General features: G+C 33.8%; 1 protein-coding gene across 4 annotated transcripts in view; it reads right to left on the bottom strand.

Moving 5' to 3' along the window:
* LOC134529596 (mitogen-activated protein kinase-binding protein 1) overlaps positions 1–26,064 on the bottom strand; it is a 121,121-nt gene that overhangs the window by 94,625 nt on the left and 432 nt on the right. For all 4 annotated transcript variants that reach the window (XM_063363863.1, XM_063363862.1, XM_063363865.1 and 1 more), the window contains exons 2-7: positions 22,944–23,092; positions 21,083–21,172; positions 17,173–17,264; positions 14,254–14,467; positions 11,384–11,599; positions 6,837–7,019 (exon numbers count right to left, since the gene is read on the bottom strand). In XM_063363863.1, the coding sequence (XP_063219933.1) occupies positions 6,837–7,019; positions 11,384–11,599; positions 14,254–14,467; positions 17,173–17,264; positions 21,083–21,151 (774 nt within the window). In that variant the 5' untranslated portion in view covers positions 21,152–21,172; positions 22,944–23,092. The remainder of the gene's footprint in view (positions 1–6,836; positions 7,020–11,383; positions 11,600–14,253; positions 14,468–17,172; positions 17,265–21,082; positions 21,173–22,943; positions 23,093–26,064) is intronic.

Here is a 26,064-nt window from a genome sequence, read left to right as displayed (position 1 = left end):
ATAACCCTACTATTGATAACAATTCAAAATAAAATCAAACATACTATACTTTTGGGGAAAAAATTCCTTTACATGACTTAAGCAGCAAAAATGTTATCTGGTAGCTTTGACTTTTCATACTGTAAAAAAAAAAAGTGCTGTGCAAACTTAGCAAGTTATTTGAAAATATGGCTCATTCAAGCAAACAACTTGCTTAGTTAGAAAAGTTTGTGCCTGATGACAGGAACAGATGTCAATTCCCGAAACGTCGCAACTGTTTGTCTTAGGAAGCCAACTGTGTTCGTCTGTGCCATCGTCATTATGTTGTCCAGAATATTTTAGTTTTATCGTTGGGCTTGCATGTACGCCGCTGTGGTGTCGTGGTTTTGTCCGGATTATATGTTTTGTATCATTGTTCGGTTCGTCTGTTTGTGATGTGTTGTCCAAGATTGTAGTTTGTATTTTCTGTTCTTGTTACCAACAACTGCCTCATCAGCCCACTGTTTGTCTGTGAGGTGATATTTTTTCAAACTAATTCCTTTCTCGAAATTCTCTTTGTACTGTCTGTGTGTTTAACATTTGACATCAGATGTTTTTGGCTTGTTTTCTGTGCGTTTGGGCATTTATATATCTTATTCATTCTTGTGACATCTCTATGGCATACAATGAAAACTAGCAATGGCACATGTACATGAAAAGTTTTGAAATTAACTAGAAATGGTTTGTAGTTCCCTGCATAATTTTGTCCATTTTGATCCTTAAATCATATATATCATTTATGAAGTCAAAAAAGATATTCAAAATCTCACGCTGTACAATACTTATGTTTTCTTTTAGCTTGGTGGTGCTATTTACTGTACAGAAATGTAGGATTGTTGCATAAAGACATTTCCAAAGATGGCCAGTCAACTTGGTGCGTGAAAAGCATGATGAGGCAGGTATTCATGAAATGATTTCATTTCATTGTGCACTACATGGCACTGGCTCTCTTAGGTACTATATCCTTAGTGATAACTCCTCCCCCGGCATGCCAGCTCACGAACTTACAAGCATTCTCTGGCAGTTTATAGGCCACACATACATTTATTGGGATAGAATTCCCTTGTTATCTCCTAGGTGAAGTCTCTTGCGACTGTTCGTACAATTTAATAATTTTTTCACAATCCTTTATTATTGCTGACAGTTTAGTGGTCACCAAACCAAACGAACGTGCCACATCTGCATTTTTCCTGCCTTTGTCAACTTCTTTTAAAATTTCCACTTTTTCCTTCAAAGTGAACTGCTTGCGTTTCTTTTTTATCTTTTTGACCATCCATCATGATTAAAATATTCATTCAACAATATTGTTTGCCTCACGCCACGTCAAACGTAAACAAACCTCGCAACCATAGATAACCGTAGCGCCGCGCTAGAAGCGCGCGTCGCGAGCATGGCTGTGCCAGGTGACATTTCGACCTTCATGGTAACACAATTAAAGCGTGTCGGCCATGTTGTGACACCAAACAGTTCAAAACTTAACCTGCATAAATTAACATTGGATCTCCTATTTCATATATAAGTTAAAATATAATTTTTAAATAACGTTTGTATCTGTGTTAATGAAAACTTTAAAACGTACTCTACAAATAACCAAAAGATGACACAGCTAAAAACAATTGTCATGAAGATGGGCAAGACAGCAATCGATTGTTTAGATTGTCTCGTGCACTAAAGTGTGTGATCCATGGAGGAGGAAGAATGGTGCGTTATACTATATTATGATTCTATGAATCGTTGAGACAGTGTTTGTTTATGTTTTATACTTGTTAACGATTCTTGAAAGTGATAAAAATTAATCATAACGTATATTCATATTAAAGAACCCCTGCGCAAAAACAGTAACAATTATGTAAAATTTTCCTGATAACTGGAAAAGAATGGTCGTTGTATTGAAAGGTAGGATACGTTTTTAATGTTAAAGTGAAATATTTTCACATTGTTTACATTGGTGTTTTGAGCAAGAATTTAAAATCATAAGTTGAACTGAAAGATACGTTATTCTGAAGTACGTTGTAACGGAATTTCACTGTAATTATTTTAGCATTTCTTTTTGGATGGACATTAGACTGAGTTTGCACTTCCCAATTTAGTGTGAGCATAGCAATGTAGTGAAACAAGAGACTAGTATACATATTAGTAAATTAGTTGACATAAATTAAAACAATTGGGCTACCCTTCGAACCTGATATTCCCCACTCACAACAGTTTAGTATCCATTTTAATAATTAAATTTTTTTAAAACTGTATACATTTACGTTATGAGCTAGCTACCATTTCTGTTATATTACTCATCACACAAATTTCTATTTGTATAGTTTTTGCTACATTATCACTAAAGTTCATACATCAACCTCCTTAAGATACATGGTTAAGCAATAATTTTTTTAACCATTTCTATAGTTCTTAATAAATGAATTCAATTGTCTTCAATAACCACTCCTTTGGATTTGTTATATGTAACTATATTTTTCATCAGAGTTTTGCTTCCATAAAAATAAAAACTCTACTCAAATATTCTTGCTTAGTCTTCAAGATTTAAAGTAAAATAAAACAAATATTGAAAAAAAAATTGAATTCAAATTTTTTTTTTAAATAATTTTTAAGTAAATGTCTTAAAATTAAAAATCAGCTTTAAATTTTCTTAAATTGAAAAATATATCATTTCCATACAAAATAAGCCAGTAAAATAGGGTTTTCAGAGTTTGTTAGTCTCTTTTAAGCTCAATAGATAGGGGCCGGCATTTTTCGCGAAAAGATCTCAACACTTATTAGACTGCAACAAGATACACCCGGACCTGTGGTTTCTTCCTTGTGATTGGCGGCCGTCTGCAAGAGAAGTCGTGTTCTTGTTTGACCGAGCCACTCAGGACGCGTTTACTTCCGCACTGAATCACTGTAATTGGTGTTGTAACAATCAATATGTACCTGGGAGAAACCCACCCAATCACGAAACACAGACGGTGCTACAGTGTTTTAACTTTCATCTAGACTCGAAATCTTTTCGCAAAATCTGCATGCCCCTATCAATAGAGCACACCCATCCCCATATTGCTGGTTCAGTTTGTATAAAAATATATATTTTACAAGTTTGGCGAATTCAAACCTGATTTTTCTTCAAAAGTTTATTTTAAAAAGAGCTGTACACAATTTTTTTCATCTTTGTTCCATTTTTCTTTAAAGTAATAAAGAGTAGGGGTGGGCGAAGCTTCGAAAGTTCGACTTCGAGTCGAACATTTGTTATATGAGAATTCGTACTCGAAAAAATGAAATTATTCGAAGTTCGAAAAATAGAAAAAAAAAAAACATTTCAAGAGTTTTTAAGCTAATCTTTTACTATACATACATTGCCTAAAAGTTAAAGAATGCCTACGATCAATAACATCAACTTGGAGTTAACTTAGCATAATAAGAACTCACACATGCTTAGCCTAAGCCTATATGCCTGATCATTAAAACTAACCTCAACCATAATACAAATATGTTCATTATACTTTGTTCAACTTACATTGGCTTAGAGTAAAATAATTGCCAGTATTGTATTTTGCTGAGAAAATGGCAAATAGCAACTCCCAAAGAATTATTTTCATGTTTAGAAACATGCCAGATTCATTCCAGACTTTGGTATTATTAGTCTTAACAGCTCTTTTTTTCCATAACAGCTCTTTTTCCATGCATAAATTACGTCAATAATGATTTAACGTGATACAATATCACCAACGGACTTATAAAACAGCAGTTACGGCACTGAATCCAATGAAATAAGATTATTGAATAAAATTCATTTATAAATAAACGGGGAAAATATTCCATGGATGGAACAGTAGAAAAAATGAGTTTCATGAATAATCGTAAACAAAGATGACGACCATACAACCACTCCGTTTTTCACCCACACACTTTCTACACTTCTTAGGCCAGGCCTGCTTTTGTGCAAAGAGTAAAGATTTTTTTTTTTTACGTTGGAAGGAATGTAATAAACAATAAGTAGATAGTCTCTAAACGGCTGTGCGCGTAAGCTGAAGGCCAAAAGTAAAAAAAAAAGTTTATGTTTACCTTCAAACGTTCGTGTTCAATATTATTATTATTATTATTATTATTATTATTATTATTATTATATGATAAATACGTAGAAAGTTCAGCCAGCCCTATAAAATATTACCATACAGTATTTAGTTGTATACAAATAGCAAATGTTACGTGACTAAGTTTTTGGCAATGGTTCAAAAGGCCTAAGTTAATTGATAATGTTGCGTTGATGGTTAAGTTAAGTTATGTATTAGCAAACGTGTGTGAAAGATTTTTAGCAGTTTACATTATTTGTAGTTGATATTCCTCCGGAAATGTGGTGATAGCACGTTGACAATCCCTGACACCTCAACATGTGCAGGAACTAACATTTTTGCATGACAATTTAAATAAGTTTTGAAAAATATTTCCTGCCACCAAACTTGTACTTTATTATGTACTTTAATATTTTGAATTTCTTGCATTTAAATGTGCATATATTTTGTGCATCTGTGAATTACACTTATTTTTTATATTTAACCTAGCTTGTAGGTTTTAAGATTTGTACATTTATTATAAATAAGATCGTTGCATTGATGGGTGTTTGCATTTAAGAAATTCTTTGATTTGGCCTAGTATTCGATATTCGGGAATATTTATAAAAATTTGCTTTGAATTCGCTTCGAAACGAAAATATCTATCTTCGTCCACCCCTAATAAAGAGATAATATATAAAATATGTATCTAAGATATCAGGAAAATTATTGTGTCTACGTATTTTTTTCCACAATAAAATGCACCCTATTTCCACTTTTCTAAAACCTGTAAAATTCCATAACTTGTAAACTAATAAATCAATTTATATAATTTAAATATATAACAAAATATTTTGATGGAAAAAAAAAACAAGTGTAAAAATATATTACTACAGATTGCACCAAATGTTTAAGGACAGGAACATTTTGTATAAATTTCGTAATGGTTCTAAACTTCTGATGGGTACTGTAACAAAGAATAAAAATTGGTAGCTCCTACACTTTTTTTAAATATTAAATAAAATGAGTTTTCCAGGTTTTTCAGTCCATATAGAAAATTTTCCAGACCATTACATATAATTGTAGTCATACTTGATAACTTATTTTGGAAAGTTCGTAAATGACAATTTTTATCTAGCATATTTGCAGCACGACAATATGATAATTGGTGTAAGAAAGGTCCTTTCAGAAAATTCATCTCCTAGTATTAGTTAGCTTAAGTACTCTTTTTAATGAGTGGTTTAACTATCTGCAACTATACTTCAAGTAGAACAAATTAATTGTAAAAATGTACCAAAACATGAATTTTTAATATTTATATTTATATGTGTAGGCCCACAAATGAACTAACACACAATTATAAAAAGATAAAATTTAATAAGTTCTTACAAATTTCAAAGAAGTAATGGTAAAGCTGCTACTTTGAACATTTAAAATAGAGAAGATGACACAGAGATATGAAATTGTGTAGAATATACAGTATTTCTGACATTTCAAAATCCTGATAACAAGTCTATTCACATGAACCTATACAATAAAAATAAAAACTTGCGATAAGGCTTCTACGAAGTGTTTTTTCTTCACTCAAATTGAATCTCAAATCAAATATCACAATATTCACAAATATCAAATATTTTTCTAATCAAATTTTAACACACTACATTTTTTTTTCCCACACTCACAAGAGTCCAAGAAAAATTGATCCAAAAAAGTAAAAATAAAAAAGAGAGTAATATACATGGAACCATTACAACTATGTGTAAAATAAAGGATTTAAAAAAAAAAAACTGGCGATGCATTTTCTTAAACCAGTAATTTTAATTTTGAAAGTTGTTAAGTTATCTGGTTACATACATAAAATAGAACTTTATTAATAATTTTAAATCATAATCATTGATTATTGTTAAGTATAATACTATGAGTGATTAATATTGCATTAAATATCTAAATTTCTCAATAATCATCATAGCCTCATACATGTTACATTTTTTTTTGTAACTGTGTCTGATAAGGTCTGGTGTGACTTGTTAAATGCCTTCTTGTCTGTCGTGTTTGCTAAGTGACAGAATTACATGGAATTCCCTGACTTTTCCATGTTTTCCAAGTTTTCCCTGACCGTAGCAACCCTGTAACAAACAATGTGCATTGTCTCTCTCTTCACCTCAAAGTACTAGGCAAGCTTAGGAACCTGTGACTGTGGAGCTAGTCATGTTTCTCTGTGTGTTGTCATGCAGGTTATCATGACATTGCTGCCAGACAGGCAAGACTCCAATGCGCTGAGTGCATTTTCCACCTTCATTGCAATAGGTTATCAACTCCAGCTATCACTGGTAAACTGTCACTACATGAGCCACTTCTATGGACTAGATGCTCCTACCTACCACCTGACCAGCCCAAATCGTGAAGAAATTGAGAAAATAAAACTACAACATGTAAATACAAACCCAAAACTATACTGTGCATAAATAAAAAGCAAAACTAAAATATACAACCAAAAAGATCTTAAGCTGTAACACACCTTTATATAGGTCCACTTGCCCACTGCAATGTAAGAAGGTACACATACTTAACTATAAAAATTAGAGCCGATGAGCAAAAAATGTAATTGCAGCAGCACAAAATGGTAAAATTAATTTCACAATTTAACGCCTTCATTTTTTAAAAACACAAGAGTAACACAATGTCCTTGAATTAAAAACCAAATAGACAAGTCCATTTTTATCACTTCCAATAAACTAAAACATAAACTTGATTCCAATGCTTAAAGCTAATACTTACTCTTAATTCAACCCACTTCTCAAGCATTCTGCGACTATTCACTTCACATAACTGTCCAGACTTGGTGATCGTAAAAGTGGATTTTATCATCATACCACGTCCACATGCAACATCACAGAAGTCCTTATCTCGCAACTCTCCCATTATGCCTGCACGACCCATCAAAGGTACCGCATCTAGAAACTGAAGAAAAAAAAGTAAATATCAGTAATAAAATAATTTAATAAATGATTACACATACAGTAAAACCTTTTTGTTGCGACCCCATTTATTGCGACCACCTCTCTATTACAACCCGATTTCAAGGAACCGTGAAAAAATTGCCGAAAATCCGAAGAAAATCAGACAGAAAATAAGTTTCTTGTGGTGAGTAGCGTGTTACTGCGTTTCTCTTGCCGAGTGCTGTACTGCCGTAGGCAGCGCATATCTAAAAATAGATACCACTTCCTGTCGACCGCTGTCAGCGCTTGACAACCCCCCATTTCACGTCCCTTTGCCGGCAGGGTCTGGATAAAGGTTTTTGTGGCAATGTGTTTACGTTTAGCTTTTTGCGAGTGTCTAGAGTGGTACGCAGTTAAGGCAAAGCTACCTGCTGGAATTCTCTTGTTTTTATTACTATCGGTTGACAATGTTTGCTTAGTTTTTGAAGTCCGATTTGGTATATTTTCTCGCTTGAATTTGTGAACTATTGTTGATGACTTATGCAGGTTTTTTTCTTTTTTTTTTCTTTCCGATTTTGTGTATTATGACTTAATAAATAAAATATCATTAAATATTAATTACTATTAATACAATGCAGGAAAAACCCTCCGGCCGCAGCATGTGAACATGGTAGTCGGCCGCTCGCTCGCCCTTGCTCACCCTCACCCCGTACCGTGCGCTGCGGCCGATCTCGGATGCATGTTATCTGCTTCATTTTAACGCGAGTAAAAATATATTAAAAAAGTCAGCAAATAGATAAAAGCTTTGTGTGTCAGCAAAACAGGGCACAACACTGGCCCGCCAGTTGTTTTCATTCAAAACGTGGCTAAAGAACTTGCATGGATCAGGCTGAAAACATCCGGCAATACGTGTAGGTTATAAGGAATCTTGTTATGAATTGAGACGTTATGTTTTTCGAATAGATATACTCAGCGACCGACTGGATGCAGGCCTGCCTCGACTTGTTTTAACTGCCGCAGCAATGTTTATTTTTACAGCTCAAGCAATTATCTTTTCCCCTGGGTTGATAGAAAAAGGTCGCTTCTCCCAGCAAACAAAAAAAAAAAACCTACGCCACTTATTCCCCACGCAGGAAACACACAGGCTGCCATCTGTCTCTCCCGCATTTATCTTTCTTCTAACATTCCACGTCTCGCCTCTCGCTCGAGCAATAACGCAGCGACCACGCATTGGGCCGTTTTATGCTTTGTTTGGTGACAGCAGCTTGATTTTATTCGGTACAGTAGAATCCCGCCGATTTTTGAGATACCGTGAAAAATTTGAGCAGAAAAAGTAAAAAATTTGAGTAAAATCGGCTGAAAAACAAGTCTGTTACACTATGTTGGGCGCTATGTGTTCACGTTTATCTTGGCGAGAGCTGGACTGTCAACGCGGCAGTGTTTAGCCAAGCTCGGCGCGTACACTATCGCACGAAAAGCCGTCTCAGTTGTCATGTTATCTTACCCGCCCACACGAAATACTGCTGTGGTAGCTTCTGCAGAGCGTAAGAAACTCGTCCGGCCAGCATCCTCCTCCCCTCCCACACCGCGTGTGACAAAAGCCAGGTTGTATAGTCCATTCTCGGTAAAATAAATATTTTTATGGGCTTATATGACTGTCCTTCGCCGTTAATAAATACTTTATAAGTTTAAGTTATTATGATACAATTTGTTTATTAGCCACACAGAAGTTTCTGCTAAAAAATCACTAATACCTCGAATTTTATTGAATAGAAAAATTTAGCAGGGCCGTAAATATATTTATTTTACTGCATAGTTACTTTTACATCTGCATTCCAACGTGTTTTTTTTTAATTTCTTTTACGCTGCGAAGGGACGTGGAAATGATAATTGCTTGAGCTGTCAAAATAAACATCGCTGACGGCAAGGGCGGGAGCGCATCCTGTCGGTCTGTCGCTGTGATTATCTACTCCAAAAACATGTCACAGCATTTCAGGATAGCATTGTTCTAATATCTTTCGTTTATAGCCGAATGTTTTCTACCTGATCCACACAAGTTCCTTCGCCACTTTTTGAACGAAAATAACCACCAGCCGGCTAGCATAGCCGAACTCGCGTGACGCGAATTCCTTTAGCGTGAGTATTTTATGTATTTGGTTGGATATATTTTTTTTTTGGGGGGGGGGGGGGGATTGACCCGAATTCTCTATTGCGACCATTCCGTTTATAAGTCAGTTTTTCCGTAAACCGTGAGGGGTCACATCAGCGGGATTCTACATTCCTTTTCATAGGACCCTTGCTATTAAAATAAATTTATATTTAAGTTTGAAAGCTTGTAAATTCCTTGTCAGAGATGACTAAACTCGAACTTGGTGTGAAAAGTGACATATTTTGACATACTTTTTTTTGGGTGTGTTTTAGTGGGGAGAGAGGGGTCCGAAAATATTTACAACGGTCTTACCCCTCCCTCATAATAGCCCAATTTTATGGGAGAAGGGAGGGTGAAATGAGCATTTTCTCACTGAAGGTTTTTCAAAGGGGAGCGAAGTTGGGGTGTTATAAGGGAAGACACTAGATTGTTTGTGTGTCTGTGAGGAATGAGCTAGCCTTGAAGAATGTTACCGAGGGGAGGGAGGGGTGAGCTTATGCGTCATGAAGCCGCTGCCGCCAGCCAGCCGGGCAGGCTTAGTATGCGCCCACTCGCGTTGCAGAACCTACAGCTGCCATATTTTTAAAGGAAATGTCCCATTATTTTTTTTGTTATTCTTACATGAACATTATTGGAAGTATTAAAGCTGACACAAAAATACGCTGTGTGTTAAAATTAACAGATTTTAATGATCTTTCATTTCATTTCTTTTTTTTTTTTATTTATTTCTGATTTTCACATTTTGGTCAAAATGTCCAATTTTTTGACGGTTCCCGAGAATGTATTCGTAAAATCACTGCTTCGTTAAATCCGGGGTTCGTGACATCTGGGTTCTAGTGTATTTAACTACGGCAAGCAGAAAACGTACGTGTAAAGCAACCAGTAAAAATAAACTGTCTTTTGACATCTTTTCTTTAGAGGTGGCCTGTAGGGTGACGGACTTGTCATGAAGGTTGAAGTGGGTTTAAAGCAAAGCCGTCTAGCATTGTGAGTGACAGCATCCTTCCTGCCATTGTACGGCTGTTTTCTTAGCGAGTAGCGGTTTTGGTGGGGGGGGGGTTGAAATCAACTGAAAATCTCGGAAAACATTTATTACGACCCCCCCTCTATTACGACCCTATTCCTGGGAACCGTGAGGGGTCGTTTCAGAGAAGTTTGACTGTACCACCAAATTTCACGATACATGATGACAATTCAGCACTGGCACTGTCAAATTTTTAAATGGGTGCTAACACAGTGAGAGAGAGTATTTGCAGGCTTAATATTGGATAAGCAATCCTGTCAGTTCTGACCACTGGGGATGTACATGGAAGTAGGAATAGTCAGCAAGACATGGGAAAAAATCCACACGTCACTGTTTCAAAATTCCAGGCATAGACCACAAATGCAGACTTTCACAAAAGAAAACAATGATTATCATTAAAAAATATAGTAAAATATTTACCAATTCAAGTGGAGTACACATTTTAGCTCATGTTAAAAAAACCAGTCAATAAATTTTAAAGCAAAATCTGAACAACTTTTTGTTTTGGCTTAGAGCTTGCCATCAGAAGTATTAAAATATAGCATAGAAAAAAAAATTAAATTTGTTTCACTACTTAAAGAAACTGTGAATTTGAACATTGCGGCCGAGTGTTCGTTGTTGGCAGACGTATTCATGTGCCCACGCTGTGGTTATACAAGCTATTCTAGTATTTATCACATTACTACGGACAAAATACAGAATATAGAAAGTAATTGTAGAATAATTTTGTAAATTCTGTATGAAAAGTATTCAAAAATTTTATTACCTGACCAAAAAGAACAACTTTTAGGAATATTCCAAATTGTTTTAACAAAAAACAGTTGAATATTTTCACACTGCTTCCAGGGGAACAATGGTGTAATGAATCTACTTCCCTTTCTCCAGCTCCAATTGTCACCACTCAAATTTAAAAAAAACTCATCATTACTGTGGTATAGCACAATGGTCTGGAAGAATAACAGTATGTTTTTCTGAGATACAAAACATTTTGAGTGCCAATAACGGAAAAAATTAATTTGTAGCTACAATTGTGTTCATGTCCTTAAAATTATCACATTCAGAGTGAAAAGTTAAGTTTTCAAGTTCCATCCTCAAGTTCAAGAAGACATTTTCCAAGTATGATGAATGATCTTAACAGATATTACATGTCAAACACAAATTGTCAAATACAAAATAGGAAATTCATTTTCATTGTTTCAAACTTACAACATACCTTCCCACTTCTAGAATACTCCAAGTACCAAAACTTGACATGGCGCATACCAACTGTCACGAAATACTTTCCATCTTCAGCAAATGAAACAGCTTTCACTTTAGTGGAAACTTTATTAGATGCAACTTTTAAATTGGTCTTCCATTCCCACACATTAACAATCATATCATGCTGTGATCCAATTGAGACCAGATGTTTGCCATTGGGGGAAAATGCCTGCAAACAAACAAGAGAAAACGTTATAACCATTCTGTCATAAAATAACAAAACTTAATCTTAAAACAGCTCTAAGGTTTGTTATTATATATAAATTACCATTTACTAGTAGGTATGTGGCTATGATCGAATCCTCCCAACACCGGCCAATTGTATCATGTCCACAGATGACATCAGTAAAAATAATAATGTTATGCATTTCAGAGGAAGAAGTTTGATCAGCATACTGTTTATGATGTTGAGGCAAGTCTTTGTTTCACTAATCGTATAAAGTGACACTAGCAAACCCTATACAAAAAAAAATTTCCTTTTTTAATAGAAAGGCTTGAAACCCCTGGTTTCATTCTGATTTGAAAGTTTAATTATTTTTTCTAGTTCTGTTAGAACTTGAAAATTATTCAAAAAGTTTAACCCTATGATATCCAATTTCTGTAAGAATTATAATTTTATTACAAGTTGCGAGACATTTTGAAACCTTTCACCTTACCCAAATAAATTTAACTACTTATAATTTATATTGATATTTTACGTATCCTACAAGCAACTTGCAACTAATCCCAGACAGGTTTTGGTATACTTGTTACTGACAAATGACTTTTTTTTCTTTACAATATGTGAACACTTGTTCCTGACAACTTGATTACAAGAGCTTATTTCTTACAATTGTTACTTACAAGACTTCTACCCTTGTTAAACAGGCCCCTAGTGATATCTCAAAATAGTATTGAAGTCTAAATGTTTAACAATACAAATACACAGTTTAAACTGACTAAATACAGTAAAACCCTGTTAAGAAGTTTTTCAAGGGACTGGATGCTTAAAACTTCTTAACAGGGAAAACTTCTTAAAAGGGAAAAGTAATTTCCAACGTAAAAATCGATTTTACTCAAATGACATGTACTGTATTCACACAAAAATACACTTACTATCATTTGCATGCTGGAATAACGGAATAACTAATTACTTATTTTTATCAGAAAATTGAATTATTAAAACTGTATTTAATTTAATAAGCACATTAAAATTATTATTATCAAAACAATAGCAAAAAAAGCAATAACATTTATTGTTTTAAAAAATATACGCAAATAATTCAAAGAAAGTAATAGCCGGCGGTATATGGTTTACTTTGTTTTCGTCACCTTACTTGAATTGGAAAATTGGTGTACTGATGGAACAGCCTCTAGTCCCTGAGAAGGCAAGGATGTGATTGGTCGTGCGGCGTGCGGCACAGGTTTCGAATATCGTGCGTGTTTCTCATTCGTCACTCGAATGGGGGAAACGGCGCACAGATAGAACAGCGTGTGGCGTGCGGCGCAGGTTTTTCGACGGTCTTGTTCTGTTCAAATTAACTACCGTACTGGCCCGAATATAAGGCGACCTGCAGTTTCTGGAGGCCAAACAAATGTAAAAATAATTTTGGTAGAAATTAATGTGAAAATTCATTAAACATACATTTTGTGTTGATAAATCCTTTTTGCATTTATATATACCGCATTTAACTTTCAGTTTCACTTATGCTACGTATTACTATTTAGTAGTGTGTTAAACATAACAAAGCAAACAAAGAATGCAGCTTGCCGGAACTAAACAAGTGGCTAGCTGCCATGGTGAAGCATACGGTCATGAATAACTTCAGTGACGTGACTGCGAATATTTGTCCATATTACTCTCTGACAGAGATTCTCTGTCCTATGAATTTTAAAGAATAATCTATGATAATTATGTTGTTTGAAAGGTTTTTACATAAATAAAGAGTGGATTACTGTGAAATTATTAAAATAGCTTTTGAAGAACGTACCAAATTCCTGTAAATATGGCGTCTTCGTGTGTGTTCGGCAATGTTTGTTTTACAACAAAGAAATATTGTGGAAAGACAGTTGGCAGCCGTGAATTTACAAACATTACATCCGAAATGTTCTTAACATTTTCTGTTTGTAAACGTAAACAATCGTTCTGAAAATAGCTGTGATATTTTAATACAAATATTTCCGTTAAAAATCTGAAATTAAATTACCGTAAATGTTAACACGGGATTGTATACAAAGTACAAATATGAATTGTGTAATAAAAGGTTGCCATTTTAAGATGCTTCAACATTCACATTTTTACTCAAGATCAAATATTTTGATTTTTAACTTTAAACAATTGTGAATTACTGCAATATTGGGTGGATTTATCATTTTCCCCATGTGAGGTAACGATGTTTTAGTTAATATAAAAAATAGTGAACATTTTGTTTAACAATGTTTCTACTGTAGCTTTCAGCTTGGAACTAATGTTTGTAGTGCTGACGTCTTGGGTGCGAAAATAAGGCGACTTCCAATTTTCGCATCTCTCGTTTATGTAAAAATGGTCGCCTTATATTCGGACAAATACGGTATTAAACGTTTGGAAATATGTAAATTTTTAAAATTAACCTTAAAAATGGTTCAAAAGCTTAAAGATAAAGATAAACGTTATTATTTTATTTTTTCCCCACAAACGCTGAACGTTATATGCGGGAAGCATTGTATAAAGACAAATGTTATGAAAGGGAAATATTAACATAGGGATATATGGAAGTGATCAAGGGAATAATTTTTTTAACTTAATAAACGGGAAAACGTGTTACGCGGGAACGTCTTAAGCGCGTTTTACTGTAATGTACTTACTACACAGTTGATGCCATATTGGTGACCTGACAATTCAGTCAGTTGTGTACCACTGAGAATATCCCAAACACGAACCGAAGGCATGTGGCCACATTCCCCTGTTGCTAGATGATTGCCATCACTCGTAACAGCAATGCAGGTAACTGCCTTTCGTGATGTATTCAACACATGGGTCTGTTTATTTTTATGTGGACTAAATGACACAACAGTACACCTGAAACACAAGCACCTTAATTAGAAAAATAAAAAGCAATTTTTAATCTTACAGTTGAGTAAAACTATCAAAAACTTTGTTTTATAAACATCCAGCTACAAAAAATGATTCAAACTAAAATATGGCCAAATAATCACCACATAACCAGCATCTTGTGAAAAGCAGGGTCTGCTTGTGTGTAAGAACTGTGCAGCTGCAGAAATTACACAACGAAAAATTAATGTAACATTTTACATTGATATTGGTAAAAAAGACCTCACTCAGATTAATGTATTTTATCACTTTATTCATCAGTATTGTAGTTTAAAAAAACGATACAAAATAGTATTTTCTGAGATGAATGAATGTTCGGAACCTATTGCGTAATATTTGTACCCTGTATCCATGCTGTAAACTGGAAAGCGTCTTTCCCGCACACCTCCGCCAAAAGCATGCTAGAGCTGTACTGATTCACAAAATTTTGCTGATACGCCTATACAACCGTTGCCAATTTACCAATTCCAAACCGATACAGGAGAAAACACTTTTTGGTTAAAAAATTTTAATAAATTTTTTAAATCACCTAAAATAACTCATTCTAAAAAAAACATGCAATGCAAATGCACGTCTATTTTAGTTCATGAACAGAACATAAACTCTATTTTTAAACTCTTTATTTGTAGCTTGTTTTCATTTGTTTGTTGACGACCTATTAGTTGCTTAATGAAACATGAATTTACTAATGGAGTCTGGAAAATTAAATTATTTAATTTGTAATTAAATAAAACAAGACAATATAATAATACGTAACTATGAAATATATTGATTCACAAAATACATGTTTAAAAAAAGGAATTTAAAATGTGCAAAATTGCAAGACTTTGTACATGTTTACAATTAAAGAATAGGAATTCTAATACCGGCATCACGTATGGTGGCAATAATTTATGGTACCAAAGATTTATACGGAAATGTGTTTAATGTAAATGTGTTTAATGTGGTCGCTTTGCATGGGAAACAGTAAAAGTAATTAATGTTATGTGAAGTCCTAAACTATTTGGTTTTTATTTTATTATTAAATTTTAAAAACTTTACATAAGTTAATTAAAAAATGTCTCCGTCACTATATTACAAACATTTCTTTGCAGTTTATATTTTCAGTTGTCTTTAGTGGTAGCCATGCTCTAAATTAAGCAAGTTTTCGTGCTTATGTATTTTTACTGTGCTGGTGATACATTTATTTATGATGTATTTAATTCAAGAACGTTGTTAAAACAAAAGATGTTTAAGTTTGATATGTACGGCTGGCACACACAGCTAAAAAAATGATGAGAGTTCAAAGTATGTAGTAGTATGAAAAGTGAAAAGGGTACTAGTGGATTTTTAGGTTGTGACAGGCAGTTACATTTTTCAATAATATCAGCCGAAAATTAACAAGTGTATCGTGAATAGGCAGAAACATTGATGCAAGTAAATATCTGCAAAATCGGCTTCCGCCGATTCGTATTGGCACAGCTCTAACACATGCACCATGTACAAGACCGGAAGTGAATGCTCATGACAGGAAGGGACATCCCATGGACACACACCTATGCGAGGGAGGCCACGAGAATACTGTACAGCTGGGGCATGCACCACATTTGGGTGAAAGAGTCCTTCAGAGGTCAGGTAATAGCAATCTGCCAAGGCAAAACAATAAAAATTTCTGGATTGTTATAGTTATGTTATTAAGTACAGGGTCCAAACATCTAGTTTGTAATGTATTACATGAAACATAAGAATTTCTTTTACAGTAAACTATGAACGTATATGTTGTTAAAATATTACAGCTGCTTAAGTTTTGTAATCGCAGCCATAAAGAGAAGTTATTCATTAAACAGAGCTGGCCTTAACCAGATTTTAGTATTGAAGTTGACAGAAGTAGCATCATAACACATTACAAATGCCTATTTAACATAATTGTTTATTCAATAAACGAGTAGATCTACAGGTGTAATGTAACAAATGTGCGTTTTGTTTTCCTTGTCTGTTGTTTTGAGTGTGATAAATAGAGGTAAACGAACCATGTAAGTTTACATCATATGTACATTAATGTTTTTTACACGAACCTACTGAGATTTTATTATAAAGTACTGCAGAAGTTCAAGATGTTTATGGCCATTAGTTGCCACTAATGAAAAGGTTTTTATTCCTTTAGGAGTAAACTTCGAAGTTCAATAGCATATTTATCATTCAATTTACTATCGGTTCAGCATGAATGTCGTGTTGAATAATATATTATGTCCAAATACACTGTTTAAAACCCAAGCATTGTTGCAAGTCCAAATAAAAGTTGAGAAACACCATTTTCCTTCCCCAGAGAGTCACGGGCTAGGATGAGCAAGGGCTACCTCGAGACAATGTGGTCGGCCCCGCTGAGAGACAAGAATGGAGGTACGACACAAAATATAGTTTAAGCGTGTCCTTGCAATGAGCTATCAAATCATCAAAATATACACCAGGCTTAAAAAAAATATATACATAGTATGACCAAATGTTTAAGGTTAAGCACTACAGACATCTTAAAATTTTGCTAGAAAAAAATTTCCTTGAGGCAGAAATCAAAATGACATTTCATTAAAGAAAGAAACGTAGAAAAATAAACCTCTTTTTTGTGAGATATTTTAAATAATGGCACAATGAATAAAAAACTAACTAGCAGCTACTCAGCACACAGAAAAACTTACCCTGCCGTGTAAAGTATGTTCTCAGTGTTTGGATCACAGCATAATGCTGAATTACTGACAACTGTTAGTCCTATAACCCGTTCTAACTTCACCTGCAACACAAAACAACACAATGTTAAGAAATACTATTTTTCTAAGAACAGTATTTGAGTAGCTAGTAACTAAAAGTAATTATTTTTAATGCAGTTTCATCAAATTTTCTGGGATGGTTACACAAACAGTGAAAGTGTATATCGTGGAGTTATGCACAAAAAGGTTTAAAGGCTAACAGAACCTCCCTGTGTCAGTAGGCTTTGGTATCCAGACGGCCAACACCACTCGTTGCACCTCAGGATAGTCACAGAAATGACCTGGTTCTATGCGCCTTCTGGCAAAACCAGTTCATTCTAATTAGCATAATGGAAAATCAACTCGGCGGACACCCGTTTAGAACATAAATTGTCCATGAAAAAGGGAGGAAAACATCCTGGTAATTTTGTTCAAAGTAACCAGAAGTTAACACTTATTTACATTTTTCTCATTTAATGAATGAGCTGGTATACATTTTCTCAGAATGATCAAGTAACACAAATATACACACAATGACCGCAAGCATACAATGCTTATATAAAGACTGCAGTTCCAAATATTGATAAAATTCACAGTTTAAATTACAGTCCCAATATAAGGGCAAGGTTAGGCTTTTACTGAGCAAGTTGCATACCTGACCTCAGTAGCTGCCATTCAGTGTTTCAAAACGACAAGTTCCTATTATTGTGCCAGTACAATAATAAACAACAGAAGCACCTACCAGCTGCCGCCCCAACAGGACATACACAGCAAGGCCCAGGCAAATAGCACTACTGACAACACTCTGACACAACATACAAGCAACCAACCTAATTTCGCCCAGAACAAAACTACAATATGTATCTCTAAACTGATGCTGGGTGCCCAACCCAGAATTGGCAGTATTTTAAGCAATTAGGCAGTTCCCACCCTTTCCTAACTTACAGAAGAAAATTCCTAAAGTTTATACAGTTATCTCGATAATTAACGTCCAATTTCCCCCCCCCCCCCCAAATCTTGAGTCACCAAGCGCAGACATGATGACGTGCCCCAGTCAGAAGGCAAGCCCCAGTGGCAGGGGGCTTCTGACATCACTAACAGAAGCAGTCTTACCGGTCAGTGAAGTAGAGAGTCTCGTGATAATGAGTGGTAGGAGATGGATGATGCAAGACGAGACAGTGAGTCAAGGTCGCAGCGATGCACAGCTTCACCAAGTAACAGCAGCCCCACAGATAAGGTTCGCCGAAGAAGGTTGCCATTGTCATGTAGTTGGTTAGTACTCAAAACTAGTGGCAACTGCACGGTAGTAAAAATGTACACACGCTGTTCACAAACCCAGTTACAGATTTGAACTATATACCTACATAATTAATATGAGCTAACAGCTTGTTTTCATATAATACATTACATTGTAATATATTGGAAGTAAAGCCATGAAAAAGGTGCCTTTGTTGGTTAAGTGGCAACTGACAAAGACTTTGACTTAAACTTGTAATGTTTTGTGGCAAAATATGAAAACAAAAATGGTTAATTTTATAGGGATATATATTCACATAATATCTTTCTTAGTTGTTAACAAGAACATATTTTATTTTTTCTTGATTATTTATATGTATTAGGTGGAAACCATCACCTCTTGTCTTGCCACTTTAATGCACAAATGCACCAATCCTTTAAAAAGATTTAAACTTAATTTTTTTAGCTAATTATGCTCACTTGGTGAAGTTTCATTTTTTTTCGAAGAATGCTAGTAAATGTTATGATATTTTCAAGCCACGTGCTCAGCATTGCAGTTCCAGGCTCACAACTTCCTGTGTACACCATATTGGTTTTAATGAACATTGCAATGATGCAGAAACAGCATAATTATAGTAAGCAATTATTGATTATTTATAAGAACATAACCATGCATTTTTTAAACAAATGCTAATATTCCATCTCTATATGAATGAGGCCACACCCCAGCCCGGTATTAAAAATTAACATAAATTCTGTTACATTAATAAAACAGGGCATCAGAAATTAGTAATAATATTTCCCTGACTAATTTCTTTAAAATAATTTACCATTTTAGTGTACTGCATTTTTCTGGACGAACTAAGGAAAATTAAGCCTCCAACACTCCCATAACTAGTCTAGTTCTCTCTCCACTTTCAATAATTCATTTAAATTTTACAGAACCTTGCGTATGCCATTTTATAATCTGTATGACAATGCACTTACACCATCTAGATGATGGCAGACTGCCACATGACTAAAATTATTATCACTATAGAATTCCCATGACTTTTCCAGGATTTCAAATAAATTCCCTGACTTTCACTAACCAATTCCAACTTCCCTGACTTTTCAGAATATGGACATCCTGTTAATGACATTACACTAGACTGGGACCTCGCTGGCTATTCCCTGTATGAAATCACCTCGAGTGTCACACAAGTGAAACAATTTCAACTCCCCCCAACAATACAATCATCTCCTCAATTCTCTGGTTTTTAGGGCACAGAATCACTATTGCTTCCCTTTCCCAAGCCTTCACAAATCATACATGGAGGCAGTTTAAATGGAACTAAATGTGTGAGTAAAACTATAATTGGTTTAATTGGAGATTGGAGACTAACCTCAGTTGTAGATACAGTTTCAGGTCATTATTTTGACGTGAGCTGATGTGCCCCACCATCTTCCTATAAAGCCTCTCTTTTCACCGTGCATCACGTGTGCATATGGAGGTTTGAACAGCACGTCAATCAACCAGAGGGGGATGATGTAGTTTTGTGAAATTAATTGCAATTAATGAATATTGTAACCATTAAATTGTTATCCCCCAAGGATCTTATATTTTTATAGCTAAGTGCTTCCAAAGTTGACATATTTTGATTGATTTAATTTTGTTGTACTTTCTTACCAAGACTTCATGCTTTATAATAAGAGTATCTTATTGTATTCACTCCCTTTCACCTACAGCATGGTTTTGAATATATCTTAACTATCAATTGTACGGCACGAGAACGCAAAGCTGCAGCCATTGGGCACATCACCCACCCCAGTCCATCTTCATCGCCGCCCGGGATAAGACGCCTCCAGCATTTTGAAAACATCAACTCTAGTTTTCGCTGATCAACTTCATTCCAGTATAATAATTATTACTTAAATGCTTTCACTCATCCTTAAGCCTACCTCAGGTGATAGACTGTTTAATTTATTTAGGTTCGTTAGCCGGATCTTTGAAATCATTGACTGACCTCACCTGGGTTCAGCCATGTGGGTGGACTAAACTTTATGAAAAATAATTTTTGATGTTAATAATTTTTTGTAAGAGACAGAAGTTTTAAAGCTATGTTACGAGGGTCCTTCCCATTATTTAATCTACAATGTTTAACCCCACAATTAAAAAAAATATCTCAAACATAATAGTAGCTTTAACGGTAAATGTGACCTGTGCGTATTGCGTAATTTGTAAGGTTTCCAATGAATTATATTAGCAACAGACTTGTAATTTCTTCCTACTCTCAAGGTAAACTTGCGCAAAAAAAATTCTCAAAACTCAAGCGAACTGCCCTTGTGCTCGGGCCCTGGGGATTTGCGAGTTTAAGGGTGTTTTGGTAGGCCAAATAAAATGACAACCTGAAAAAAAAAGTGAATATGTGTGTGGTGCAAGGAAACAAACAGTGCACAAAGGAGCCAAGAGCAGACTGGAAGAGTGATGGTATCTCATAGTTGACAGAAGAGGGTGTACAGCTGCTGCTACCAGTCCACACATCACTGCAGTTGAAGGCCAAGAACAAAGCGCTATATGCTTCAAGCCGACTGATGCATATTCAAAAACACCCATTATTTGAAGCTGTCAAACTATGAAACTCACCCTATTAGCGACCGGAATGTCACCTTTGCCCCTTTTTAATGATGGTGTGCGGACCAATTTTGTTGTCATTTTTCACAAGATGAACTGCCACTAAAACAGACATAATAGTATGTACTGATATTTTTAAGTAGGCTACATATAATAAAATACTAAAAAACTAAAATATTAACAAAAATAATCATTAAATTTTAATGTTCTCTATTTATAACAAATCAGGGCAAGTACGTATAAATTTTAAAAATAAAATACGTAATGCTTCTTTATAACTAAAAAAAAAAAACTTAGCATATATGTATTCTAAAGTATTCAGAATAGATGGACTGCAAACTTGTTATAGCTGGTACCTTGTATTAAAGATAGTTAAATTTTAATTTAATAATAAATAATAAATCACATTCAGTGAAAGGATAGTTTTACACTGACCAATGGGACAAAATAAATTACAATCATAAATTAAAGAGATGACAAATTTAGCACACAATGGAAGTATGAACACACATTACTGACTTTTAAATATTGCAGCAAAATGTTTAATTAGTTCAAATTATTCTAAAAACAGTTTTGGAAGAATGTATATTTTTGAAGTTAATAATAGAGAAGAGTTTAAACTAATCTCCAACAAAGTAATTTTATTTTTAAAATATTTCAAGATGAATATAAGATTTTACAAACTGATTAAGTAGGGATATTTAATTACCAAAATTATACAAATTAGGGTGAATAATTTCAATTTAAAGACATGTAGCTTATATAATTTATTGTTATCATCAAATATTTTAATGAATATTGTTATAAATATTGTTAGGAATAAACATATATTTTTATGGATAACTATTTTCATAAATAAATATTGTTCTGTATAAATATTGTTATAAATAAATACTGTTCTAGGCCCTAAATAAAATGTTATATAAATAATAAACATTAACATTTTGCTAAGAACTTTTCCAATGTGATACACATGTTTTAGGATATTGCAGATTATGTAACTTGGGACTAAGATGAGGTTTCTTCAGACAGTAACTAAAGTAAAACATAGATGATTTATTTTGACTTAATGAGAGTTAAAAATAGAATAAATCAAATTTTAAAAAAAAATTATTCATTAAATAAATTTGGAAAAACATAAGTTATGACAAATAATATTCTTGCATACCAACATTTTATTTTTAGTTGGATGTAGCTCCAAAAAATTCTAGAAATTATCGAAAATAATGGTAAGAAGTATTATTTATGAAGAAGTACTTTGTGTATGAATCTATTTTTGTTTCTAGATAACAGCTTGCATATTAAATTTTTTAACTATATTTATGTAATGAATTACCCATTAAGTTTGTATTTTAAGTAATGGAAATAGAAAAGGCATTTACACATCATTTCAAGGAGCTATACATAATTTGCTAGTTAAGACGGTCCAACAACAGAAACCTGAAAACTATAAAACACGTTTCACAATAGCACAATGTGATGCATTGCACGAGTGTCAATCAGCTTTGATACTTGTGACAGGAGCCAAGAGCCTTGTATTCACTGCAGATTGCATCAGAATGACAGTAACAAGAGTAACAAACTATTTACTTATTCAAAAAAAACCACACCAATACTTAAAAGTTAGTCACTGTACGCAAATCATTTAATAGTTTGTTTAAATACTTACTGTAGTACAAATTAATATAAGTTGTCACATAAGTTTATAGTACTTCATTCAATAGAACTATTATGAACAAAAAAAAATAATTGTAGTCAACTTCTAGAGCAAAATATAATCGTAAAACATGCTTAAATTAAATGTTTTCTTCACTTAATATAGCATAACATGTGCTCTTTACTTTCTCATGGAGACATTGTGAACTACACTTACCTGACAGATGGCAGAACCAAGGAAAACACTGTCAACAACTCTGATTCAGTTTGGACAGGCCTCTCTCCACAAAGACACTCTTGATTGCAGGGGAAACAAGCTGCAGGTAGAGCCGTGTACCATGAAGGTGGTTTGGCATCCCCACACACCTGCAAGGTCAGGCCATCAACAGTTACTACTTCAACAAGTTGAAGAAAACTAAGGGGCAAGTTCAAAAAACGATACCAGCCTTACTATTGGTCATAAATAAAGTAGGGAAAATGTATGACGGCATGGAAGTTGCCCAATGAAAACAAATTGTATTGCTGAACGAAGGAATCTAAAGTGTGTAATAGTGGCAACAGCAAAATCCACAGTCGTGACGTAAAAAAATATGAATAATAGTGTGAGTTTCGGAGCAATCGTGGAACGAGGAGTGAATTAATAAGCAGACTTCCTGATTTTTATAAAGTGAATAAATAAGTATTAAGTCGGTAATAAGAAATTTATGCATATGTCTGGAAATAAGTGTAGTAGTAACGAGAAGAACAAAGTCAAATTTATTTACAGTGAATTCATATAATGGTGCAGTATATAGAAAGAATATGTGGTTGTGTGATTGAAGTAAACTGGATAGTGACTGTTCGTGTTTCGAGAGATAGAAAAAGTTTAATTGAGAAATGGCAAACTTTTTTGGTGTCAATTTAATGTCTAGGAGAGAAATACTAACAGTGAATGAATATTGCCATAGAGCCAAGGTAAGTGTTTTTAAAGGCTCTTGAAGTTTTTTGTGATTTGTAGTTGCCGTTTATGTGCATTTCTTTTGATGTGTTAGGTGAGCTGTGTGTTGTGTGTTTCCTTTGCAATGATTAGTGATACAGTTTATTTGATTCTCCACCTTGAAATTTGCCACAAATCTAACCAATATATGTAGGAATAACATACTTTAAAAAAAAAAAAATTGTAAATGGTGTTTTTTAGAAATTCAATATTAAAAATTTTGAAAACAAATAAAAATTATTTTCTTTTCCGAAGTTGGTCATGTTACATATCAAATTGAAGCCCATTCAATGACCTTTAAAATGAGCTGTCAAACATCCTTCTAGCACCATTAGTTGGAAACTTACAAGTATTTGAGTGATCCAAAACATTGCTAAAATTGGCTATTTTTGCAATTTTCAAAAATTTATACAAAAAAAACTACTCGAAAAAGAATTAAGAAAAAAATAGATTTATAATGTACTTAGTTGATATTACCAATATACAAAAAAAAATATGAAAATCTAAGGAGTAGAGGTTAAGGCCTCTGGTTGATTTCATATGGAATGACCCGTAATGTAAAAGAAAGTTTTTTTTTTGTATAGGTTAGATTTGCTAACACTGAAGTGATAAAAGCAAAGCTAAAGTTTTGGTGAGGGTGGATCAGCTAATGTATGTTATAAATGCTAGTATTGTTATGGTGTGTGTGTGTGTACACACACACCTTTACATTGCAATATGGTAGTGATATTGATAAAATCATAAATAAAGCTATGCTGAAGTAATTATGACCTTTATTTTCTTATGGTATAAGCAAGGGCAAAATCACATGCTTGACTTGAAAAAAATATTGTTATTGAGAAAAGTAAATTAGTGAACCGAATATATTTTTTGTATTGTGATCTAGCATTAAATTATTAAAGTGGCATCGCAAAATACACTAAATTGGGCGGGATTATAGTATACAAATACGATACCATAGGAAATATATATTTGGTATAGTGTTCTATATTTAAATAAGTAGGACTGAAGTATAGAACATGATACCCTGGGAAAAATTAATTCAGTATTGTGTCCTATACTAATAAAAGGTGAGGCTGTAGTATAGAATATGATACCTGAAAGTTAGTTTGACGGAGAAATGTTTGTGCAAAACAAGCATGTGAATGTTCCCCGTCCAAAATGCCCATATTCACGCGCTTGTCCTCTAAGAATGAAGGGGTGATAATGACATCAGCGCCATCATGTTGGTGACAAAAATTAATATTGTTATGGTATTGGGATCTGGACTACTCCAGACTCTACAAGCCTAGGTAATTTAGCTGGAATTACTTTAATTTTACATTTAAACATAGGCTTAGGTATAACAAGGATTTATTTAGCCCAACAGGTAAGTTGTTAATATTTTCAAACATAAAAGGATTGAAAGCATAGATTTTTAAGTAGAATATCCAAAAACAGGCATTTACACAAAAGGAAGGCAGGGTTTTACATCACATTGATATGCACAGTTGATAAAGGCTATGGGGCCTGCAAGATTATACTTTATTCTGAACCACTTAAAAAAAACTCAGAACAAACAAATTTTAATCATGCATGGGTTGGATTGGAAGCAGTGACCATAGTCACCACCACCGAAGACCCTAAATTTACACAAAAAGTACATGTATCACAATATTGTGACTTATTAAAAGCAACAAATGCAATCCAAAATAGTACAAATGTTTGTTAAATCCATTCTAAAATATCTGAGCTGCTGGCTAGACAGTATTACGATACATGGTAAACAGAATCATAAACAACCAATTTTCATCATAGACCTAAATAAAAACATTTACCTACATAAATTGGAAATTTCAGAAATAACAAGATCAAAAGAAATGTTTGTTTATTATATTATCTTGTATAATTATATAAAATTGCTTGTTCAATAGCTTTGTACAAACCTGTACAAACAAAAAATCAAATGGCTGCAATAAATCCAACTAAACAAAATTCCTTTATTGGCTGTATACTTTCATTTTGTCAATATACTACTTAATAAATATAGTCCATGACCACATCAAACAAACTACTTCCACTTATGTTACTTTTATAATTGTTTAGATATATTCACACACCTTTGTACATATTGTATGCTTTACCTACTCAACTTCCCTTACAATCACAAAGGTTAAACAAGTTAACACCTAAGGTGATTAGCCTGAAAATGTTTAAAGCAGCACCTCTTGAAAAATAAGGCAAACAAGAACTGAAGTGTAAATTTAAAAGTGGAAATAAAAATTCTTTTTTTTTTAATGTTCTAGTATCTTAAGAAAGCTTTTACGTTATATAAAAGTGATTGACCTAACAAATAACATAGCCAACCTTTCACTTAAGTTAT

Source organism: Bacillus rossius, chromosome 2 (assembly GCF_032445375.1).
Source record: "Bacillus rossius redtenbacheri isolate Brsri chromosome 2, Brsri_v3, whole genome shotgun sequence".
NCBI lineage: Eukaryota > Metazoa > Arthropoda > Insecta > Phasmatodea > Bacillidae > Bacillus > Bacillus rossius.
This window is presented reverse-complemented; position numbering and strand designations above follow the sequence as displayed.